Genomic DNA, 9,974 nt, shown 5'->3' with positions numbered 1-9,974 from the left:
TAGTGTATGCAATGGTGTCAGCGTTTAGAAGCTGATTATGGGACGGATCCCTGGATACAGCAGTCTCTAAATGGTCCATCCTTTCATCACAGCTACGAACTTTGTCTCTGTAGCTCCTTCCCTGGGTGTTTTGTTCCCAATTCTAAGAAGGTGCACAGTGTCCACACTTTGGTCTTCATTCTTCTTGAGTTTCATGCGTTTAGCAAATTGTATCTTATATCTTGGGTATCCTAAGTTTTGGGCTAATATCCACTTATCAATGAATACATATTGTGTGAGTTCTTTTGTGATTGTGTTACTTCACTCAAGATGATGCCCTCCAGGTCCATCCATTTGGCTAGGAATTTCATAAATTCATTCTTTTTAATAGCTGAGTAGTACTCCATTGTGTAAATGTACCATAATTTCTGTATCCATTCCTCTGTTGAGGGACATCTGGGTTCTTTCCAGCTTCTGGCTATTATAAATAGGGCTGCTATGAACATAGTGGAGCATGTGTCCTTTTTACCGGTTGGGACATCTTCTGGATATATGCCCAGGAGAGGTATTGCTGGATCCTCCGGTAGTACTATGTCCAATTTTCTGAGGAACCGCCAGACTGATTTCCAGAGTGGTTGTACAAGCTTGCAATCCCACCAACAATGGAGGAGTGTTCCTCTTTCTCCACATCCTCGCCAGCATCTGCTGTCACCTGAATTTTTGATCTTAGCCATTCTGACTGGTGTGAGGTGGAATCTCAGGGTTGTTTTGATTTGCATTTCCCTGATGATTAAGGATGTTGAACATTTTTTCAGGTGCTTCTCTGCCATTCGGTATTCCTCAGGTGAGAATTCTTTGTTCAGTTCTGAGCCCCATTTTTTAATGGGGTTATTTGACTTTCTGGAGTCCACCTTCTTGAGTTCTTTATATATATTGGATATTAGTCCCTTATCTGATTTAGGATAGGTGAAGATCCTTTCCCAATCTGTTGGTGGTTTTTTTGTCTTATTGATGGTGTCTTTAGCCTTGCAGAAGCTTTGTAGTTTCATGAGGTCCCACTTGTCAATTCTCGATCTTACAGCACAAGCCATTACTGTTCTATTCAGGAATTTTTCCCCTGTGCCCATATCTTCAAGGCTTTTCCCCACTTTCTCCTCTATAAGTTTCAGTGTCTCTGGTTTTATGTGAAGTTCCTTGATCCACTTAGACTTGACCTTAGTACAAGGAGATAGGAATGGATCGATTCGCATTCTTCTACATGTTAACAACCAGTTGTGCCAGCACCATTTGTTGAAAATGCTGTCTTTCTTCCACTGGATGTTTTTAGCTCCCTTGTCGAAGATCAAGTGACCATAGGTGTGTGGGTTCATTTCTGGGTCTTCAATTCTATTCCATTGGTCTATTTGTCTGTCACTATACCAGTACCATGCAGTTTTTATCACAATTGCTCTGTAGTAGAGCTTTAGGTCCGGAATGGTGATTCCACCAGAGGTTCTTTTATCCTTGAGAAGAGTTTTTGCTATCCTAGGTTTTTTGTTATTCCAGATGAATTTGCAGATTGCTCTTTCTAATTCGTTGAAGAATTGATTTGGAATTTTGATGGGGATTGCATTGAATCTGTAGATTGCTTTTGGCAAGATAGCCATTTTTACAATGTTGATCCTGCCAATCCATGAGCATGGGAGATCTTTCCATCTTCTGAGATCTTCTATAATTTCTTTCTTCAGAGACTTGAAGTTTTTATTATACAGATCTTTCACTTCCTTAGTTAGAGTCACGCCAAGATATTTTATATTATTTGTGACTATTGAGAAGGGTGTTGTTTCCCTAATTTCTTTCTCAGCCTGTTTATTCTTTGTGTAGAGAAAGGCCATTGATTTGTTTGAGTTAATTTTATATCCAGCTACTTCACCGAAGCTGTTTATCAGGCTTAGGAGTTCTCTGGTGGAATTTTTAGGGTCACTTATATATACTATCATATCATCTGCAAAAAGTGATATTTTGACTTCCTCTTTTCCAATTTGTATCCCTTTGATCTCCTTTTGTTGTCGAATTGCTCTGGCTAGGACTTCAAGTACAATGTTGAATAGGTATGGAGAAAGTGGACAGCCTTGTCTAGTCCCTGATTTTAGAGGGATTGCTTCAAGCTTCTCACCATTTACTTTGATGTTGGCTACTGGTTTGCTGTAGATTGCTTTTATCATGTTTAGGTATGGGCCTTGAATTCCTGATCTTTCCAAGACTTTTATCATGAATGGGTGTTGGATCTTGTCAAATGCTTTTTCCGCATCTAAGGAGATGACCATGTGGTTTTTATCTTTGAGTTTGTTTATATACTGGATTACGTTGATGGATTTCCGTATATTGAACCATCCCTGCATCCCTGAGATGAAACCTACTTGGTCAGGATGGATGATTGTTTTGATGTGTTCTTGGATTCGGTTAGCAAGAACTTTATTGAGGATTTTTGCATCAATATTCATAAGGGATATTGGTCTGAAGTTTTCTATCTTTGTTGGGTCTTTTTGTGGTTTAGGTATCAGAGTAATTGTGGCTTCATAGAATGAGTTGGGTAGAGTACCTTCTGTTTCTATTTTGTGGAATAGTTTGTGAAGAACTGGGATTAGATCTTCTTTGAAGGTCTGATAGAACTCTGCACTAAACCCATCTGGTCCTGGGCTTTTTTTAGTTGGGAGACTATTAATGACTGCTTCTATTTCTTTGGGGGATATAGGGCTGTTTAGATCATTAACCTGATCTTGATTCAACTTTGGTACCTGATATCTGTCTAGGAACTTGTCCATTTCATCCAGGTTCTCCAGTTTTGTTGAGTATAGCCTTTGGTAGAAGGATCTGATGGTGTTTTGGATGTCTTCAGGATCTGTTGTTATGTCTCCTTTTTCATTTCTGATTTTGTTAATTAGGATGCTTTCCCTGCGCCCTCTAGTGAGTCTGGCTAAGGGTTTATCTATCTTGTTGATTTTCTCAAAGAACCAGCTCCTTGATTGGTTGATTCTTTGAATAGTTTTTCTTGTTTCCACTTGGTTGATTTCACCCCTGAGTTTGATTATTTCCTGCCGTCTACTCCTCTTGGGTGAATTTGCTTCCTTTTGTTCTAGTGCTTTTAGGTGTGTTGTCAAGCTGCTAATGTGTGCTCTCTCTAGTTTCCTTTTGGAGGCACTCAGAGCTATGAGTTTTCCTCTTAAAAATGCTTTCATTGCGTCCCATAAGTTTGGGTATGTTGTGGCTTCATTTTCATTGAACTCTAAAAAGTCCTTAATTTCTTTCTTTATTCCTTCCTTGACCAAGGTATCATTGAGAAGAGTGTTGTTCAGTTTCCATGTGAAGGTTGGCTTTCTATTATTTATTTTGTTATTGAAGATCAGCCTTAGTCCATGGTGATCTGATAGGATGCATGGGACAATTTCAATATTTTTATATCTGTTGAGGCCTGTTTTGTGACCAATTATGTGGTCAATTTTGGAGAAGGTACCATGAGGTGCTGAGAAGAAGGTATATCCTTTTGTTTTAGGATAGAATGTTCTGTAGATATCTGCCAGATCCATTTGATTCATAATTTCTCTTAGTTTCACTGTGTCCCTGTTTAGTTTCTGTTTCCATGATCTGTCCATTGGTGAAAGTGGTGTGTTGAAGTCTCCCACTATTATTGTATGAGGTGCAATGTGTGCTTTGAGATTTACTAAAGTTTCTTTAATGAATGTGGCTGCCTTTGTATTTGGAGCATAGATATTCAGGATTGATAGTTCCTCTTGGAGGATTTTACCTTTGATGAGTATGAAGTGTCCCTCCCTGTCTTTTTTAATGACTTTGGGTTGGAAGTCAATCTTATCAGATATTAGAATGGCTACTCCAGCTTGTTTCTTCATGCCATTTGCTTGGAGAATTGTTTTCCAGCCTTTCATTCTGAGGTAGTGTCTATCCTTTTCTCTGAGATGAGTTTCCTGTAAGCAGCAAAATGTTGGGTCTTGTTTGTGTAGCCAGTTTGTTAGTCTATGTCTTTTTATCGGGGAGTTGAGTCCATTGATATTAAGAGATATTAAGGAAAAGAAATTGGTGTTTCCTGTTATTTTTGATGTTAAAGTTGGCATTTTGTTCTTGTGGCTGTCTTCTTTTCGGTTTGTTGAGGGATTACCTTCTTGTTGATTCTAGGGCGTGGTTCCTGTCCTTGTATTGGTTTTTTTCTGTTATTATCCTTTGAAGGGCTGGATTCGTGGAGAGATAATGTGTGAATTTGGTTTTGTCGTGGAATACTTTGGTTTCTCCATCTATGTTAATTGAGAGTTTGGCTGGGTATAGTAGCCTGGGCTGGAATTTGTGTTCTTTTAGTGTCTGTATAACATCTGTCCAGGATCTTCTGGCTTTCATAGTCTCTGGTGAAAAATCTGGTGTAATTCTGATAGGCTTGCCTTTATATGTTACTTGGCCTTTTTCTCTTACTGCTTTTAGTATTCTATCTTTATTTAGAGCATTTGTTGCTCTGATTATTATGTGTCGGGAGGTATTTCTTTTCTGATCCAGTCTATTTGGAGTTCTGTAGGCTTCTTGTATGTTCATGGGCATCTCTTTCTTTAGATTTGGGAAGTTTTCTTCTATAATTTTGTTGAAGATGTTTGCTGGTCCTTTGAGTTGAAAATCTTCATTCTCATCCACTCCTATTATCCGTAGGTTTGGTCTTCTCATTATGTCCTGTATTTCTTGGATGTTTTGAGTTAGGATCTTTTTGCATTTTCCATTTTCCTTGATTGTTGTGCCGATGTTCTCTATGGAATCTTCTGCACCTGAGATTCTCTCTTCCATCTCTTGTATTCTGTTGCTGATGCTTGCATCTATGGTTCCAGATTTCTTTCCTAGGGTTTCTATCTCCAGTGTTGCCTCATTTTGGGTTTTCTTTATTGTGTCTACTTCCCTTTTTAGGTCTAGTATGGTTTTGTTCATTTCCATCATCTGTTTGGATGTGTTTTCCTGTTTTTCTGTAAGGACTTCTACCTGTTTGATTATGTTATCATGTTTTTCTTTAAGGATTTGTAACTCTTTAGCAGTGTTCTCCTGCAATTCTTTAAGGGATTTTTGTGCTTTCTCTTTATTGTCTTCTTCCTTTTTAGCAGTGTTCTCCTGCATTTCTTTAAGTGTGTTATTAACGTCCTTCTTGAAGTCCTCTATCATCATCAGGAGATATGCTTTTAAATCCGTGTCTAGCTTTTCCGGTGTGTTGGGGTGCCCTGGACTGGGTGAAGTGGGGGTGCTGGGTTCTGATGATGGTGACTGGTCTTGGTTTCTGTTAGTAAGATTATTACGTTTACCTTTCGCCATCTGGTAATCTCTGGGGTTAGTTGTTATCGTTGTCACTATTTAAAGATTGGAGCAGAAGCTGTGTTCCACTCACCAGCAGTCCCAAAATCCTGCGGCGGGGGTCGTGGGTAGCTGGCGGGTGTCAGGCAACCCTGCGCTCCCGCTACCCTGGCGCTGATCCGGCCGGGTGAGGCCTGTGGCCCTACTCAGGCTGGTTTCTGCTTCCCTAACTAATGCAGTCAGGTCCCGCGCAATTGGATTGGAGCAGAAGCTGTGCTCCCCTCACCAGAAGTCTTAAGATCCTGTGGCGGGTGTTGTGGGCAGTTGGCGAGTGTCAGCAGACCCTGCGCCCCAGCTGCTCAGGTGCTTTTCTGACCGGAAGAGGCTTGTGGCCCTGTGTGGGCCGGATTTCTCTCTCCCCAACCAGAGCAGTCTCAGGTCCCGCGTGATTGGACTGGAGCAGAAGCTGTGTTCCACTCACCAGCAGTCCCAAAATCCTGCGGCGGGGGTCGTGGGTAGCTGGCGGGTGTCAGGCAACCCTGCGCTCCCGCTACCCTGGCGCTGATCCGGCCGGGTGAGGCCTGTGGCCCTACTCAGGCCGGTTTCTGCTTCCCTAACTAATGCAGTCTCAGGTCCCGCGCAATTGGATTGGAGCAGAAGCTGTGTTCCACTCACCAGCAGTCCCAAAATCCTGCGGCGGGGGTCGTGGGTAGCTGGCGGGTGTCAGGCAACCCTGCGCTCCCGCTACCCCGGCGCTGATCCAGCCGGATCGTTTCACTAACTTTAATTGAAGACTTTAATTTCCCAGTCTTATGATACTCTGCAAGACTTTTCCCCCGCCAGATATACTTTCCCTCTCTGTGTTCCCAAGGCTTTCTCCACATTATAGAAATGGTCTGGTTAAACGTTGCCACCTGTAATACTTTTAGTATAACATACATTGCTATTACTAGGCAATGTGTTATCACAAGATTGTACCATGGCAACAAAAGGGCATCCCTCTTAGGAAAGCATTTTATACAGATGTTCTTGTTATATATTGGATTATTCAAGGAACTTATAAAGGCATGGATAATCCCCTTGAAGAGATTATAATCGCAATAATTGGGGAGCAGTATAAAATATGTCATTTTAGAAAGTGTATGATTATCAAAGTGTGGTCCACAGATTGGCAAAATTAGCATTGCCAAATATAAAGTTTGAATGTTTAAAATATAGATATTTGAGCCAATACAAGACTTACTGATCAGAATCACAATTTATTAGGATAACCAGGTGTTCCTTTGACTAAGTCTAAGTCTTTTGTTATTTTTATGTGCAGTTCAGACTGAGAACTGAACAGGTACAATATGAGAAAAAGGAGGAACACCATTATGGAGCCCCTAGAACTCAGGTGTTGACCAGAGGCACCATCTGCAAGTAGCATCCTTGTTATTTGTTATTCTTCATAACAGCCTTGATATCACAGATGTATCCTGTTCATTTCTCAGGGAAGCTCTATCCTAAGATAGGTGTATAAAATCTTATTGGTGCTTTTCCAACTACAACACTGGAAGATCATGACTAAATGTAAAAACTATTAGTATGGAAAGATTAAATAGCATTGGTAAGGTTAAAATGTCAGCAACTGGGCTAAACTGTTTCTCTTCAAGGGAGGGACTTCTCATCTGCCTTAATGGACTCCCTTTCTCTTCTAGCTTTGAGGAAACTGATATATGGGTACATGGAAACAAACTGAAATGAAGTTCCCAAATCATCTTTACTCATTTTTCTCATCAAATCACTTATTAACTTAGTAGTTTTCATCTTAATTCCAATAAATCATATGGATATTGTTACTCAAGCAACAAAATGCCCATAGCTACACATACAGGGTTGTCTGGTTTTCAATTTAGAATAAATTTAGTGTGTTGGGTAGCCTAATATTTTCTGTGGGTCTGAAGTTACAGTGAGAATTCTGAGACTGTCAAAAGCTACATGGTTCCAGGCTAGTGAGTCTAAGAAGACTTACAGACAGGTTCCTACCCATGCCTTAGCCCCCAAGCACAGCCCACAAATATTCCTGAAACTCTACTCACATCCAGGCAGCATGCCTTGCAGCTCTGCTGTAAGATGAAGGACAACACAGCTTTTACTGTGTGGACATATATGGTGAGAAGTCAGCTCAAGCCAGTGATCAGGATGTTGAGGTTGTGGAGTGGAACGAGGGTACAATGAGAACTAAGTGGTCTCACCTAGGAAGGAACCAAAGATTTAGTAGCTTAAGCCACATATAGTATACAGTAGAGTAAGCCTGGTTGAATGGGAGCTAAGAGCAGAAGGCACTAGGCAGCAGGAACAGCAACTATGGTGTGCTGGAGTTAGGACATAATGCCCTTTAAGGCTAGTGTTGATAAAAGTGGGATGTGAGGGTTACTGTGAGGTAGGAAAGGATAAGTTTTGTGTGTGTGTGTTTAAAATGAGTTTTGGATCTTGAAATGGAAGAGACCCCCATACCCAATTTGAAGAATGACGATCAGTTTCATTTCATATAGTCACAATTTGAGAAGAGTGAAATAGAGTGAGGAAGGAAAGAGATGAAATATTCCAATAAGGCACTGAAACCATCCAGAAGCGGAACACTTGGCAGCTGCAGTGGCAATTAGAATTAACATGGATGACTTAGAAAGAAATGAAATGACAGAAGATATGGGACTTGCTAGATTCAATGTTTGTGGTCCTAGGAATGAATAGATGAATAAAAATTCCAACACCTTTTACATGAGACTGGATTTCTTCCTCTGCAATATGAGAAACTGGAGGAAAAGACTGGGAAAAGGGTAGTGTGAGTTGTACAGGTATTGGAGATCTACTGAGCTGAAGATGGCCGTTACACCTACAAGAGAAATAGGCAATAAGCAGTTGGTGGCAGAGTACTACAGGTAGCAGTGGTTTAGCTAAGAATTTTACCATGGAAATAGGTAAGCATTTGTAGGGTTATAGCTATAGAAGTATGAGAGGAATTATTAGTAGGAAGTCCCAGGAAACAGTAGGTATGATCAGGAAAAGAAAGGAGTACCAATTATTGAGAATAAATGGCCATTGAATTACTAAGTGAGCAGCTGACCTGTGACTGTTTAAGGTAGGAAATAAGAGCCAATACCATTGTATTATCTAATAGCCAGTGACAATGACTGAGAAATGACTTAGATTTAGTCATGGGGATAAGTTTAAGAAATTTAAACCAGGCATGGCCGTGGATGCCTTAAATCCCAGCACTCAGGAGTCAGTCCCAGGCACACCTGGTCTATAAAGGGAGCTCCAGAACAGCCAAAGCTAAGTAGAGAGGCCCTGTGTCAAAACCACATACAAACAAAGAAAATTTAACTTACTTTCTTTCAGTTGATGAGGGTGCAGTCAATCACTGAACACATAGTATATTTTGTATCATAGAAATTCGTTCATTTTTATTCGTATTTAAGAGAACTTTAAATTTTTTCTCTTAAAGAATCTGGTGACCCAGCATGGCAGAAGGGAACCAAACTGTCATCTTCCAGTTCCTCCTCCTGGGCCTTCCCATCCCTCCAGAGCATCAGCAGCTGTACTATGCCTTGTTCCTGGCCATGTATCTCACCACTGTCCTGGGGAACCTCATCATCATCATCCTTATTCGACTGGACTCTCATCTCCACACACCCATGTACTTGTTTCTCAGCAACTTGTCCTTCTCTGATCTCTGCTTTTCCTCTGTCACAATGCCCAAATTGCTGCTGAACATGCAGAGCCAGGACCCATCCATCCCCTATGCAGGATGCCTGGCACAAATGTACTTTTTCTTGCTCTTTGGAGACCTTGAGAGCTTCCTCCTTGTGGCCATGGCCTATGACCGCTATGTGGCCATCTGCTTCCCCCTTCATTACATGAGTATCATGAGCCCCAAGCTCTGTGTGAGTCTGGTGCTGCTGTCCTGGGTGCTGACCACCTTCCATGCCATGTTGCACACCCTGCTCATGGCCAGATTGTCATTCTGTGAGGACAATGTGATCCCCCACTTTTTCTGTGACATGTCTGCTCTGCTGAAGCTGTCCTGCTCTGACACCTATGTTAATGAATTGGTGATATTTGTCATGGGAAGCCTGATCCTTGTCATTCCATTTGTGCTCATCCTTGTGTCCTATGCACGAATTGTGTCCTCTATTCTCAAGGTCCCGTCTGCTCGAGGCATCCGTAAAGCCTTCTCCACCTGTGGCTCCCACCTGTGTGTGGTGTCACTGTTCTATGGGACAGTCATTGGTCTCTATTTATGTCCATCAGCTAATAACTCTACTGTGAAGGACACTGTCATGGCCATGATGTACACAGTGGTGACTCCCATGCTGAACCCCTTCATCTATAGCCTGAGGAACAGAGACATGAAGGGAGCATTGGCCAGAGTTATTTGTAAGAAGAAAGTTTTCTTCTGTCTATGATGGTAATGACTGAAATAATTTATTTAATAGATAATTGATATCTGGATATTATTATGACTTCTTTTTTTCACTAGAGAATAATTTGTTAAAGTGATGTATTATTGCCTCAAAATTAAAATAGCAGATGTAGAAATGTCTATTTGGTTAAGAAGGGCTTCTCATGATTTGCTTATAGAATTTTCCAATTTGTTAATTCAAGGTGACCGTGAGAAGACATATATAAAATCTTTTAATACA

At 41.0% G+C, this 9,974-nt stretch overlaps 1 protein-coding gene across 2 annotated transcripts; it reads left to right on the top strand.

Annotated features, from left to right (window-relative positions):
• Positions 1–6,848: 6,848 nt before the first annotated feature.
• On the top strand, positions 6,849–9,737 carry LOC110304659 (olfactory receptor 1468-like). Of its 2 annotated transcripts, XM_085829275.1 has the most exons (2): positions 6,849–6,858; positions 8,803–9,737. In XM_085829275.1, the coding sequence occupies exons 1-2, from the start codon at positions 6,849–6,851 to the stop codon at positions 9,735–9,737; spliced, it is 945 nt and encodes a 314-aa protein (XP_085685401.1). The 2 variants fall into 2 exon arrangements, with proteins under 2 accessions (XP_085685401.1, XP_021031776.1); XM_021176117.2 differs by lacking the exon at positions 6,849–6,858 and having other exon boundaries at positions 8,793–9,737.
• The last annotated feature ends 237 nt before the right edge of the window (positions 9,738–9,974 follow it).

The sequence above is a fragment of the Mus caroli genome, unplaced genomic scaffold (genome assembly GCF_978045245.1).
Source record: "Mus caroli unplaced genomic scaffold, Mus_caroli_1 scaffold_13, whole genome shotgun sequence".
Lineage (NCBI taxonomy): Eukaryota > Metazoa > Chordata > Mammalia > Rodentia > Muridae > Mus > Mus caroli.
This window is presented reverse-complemented; position numbering and strand designations above follow the sequence as displayed.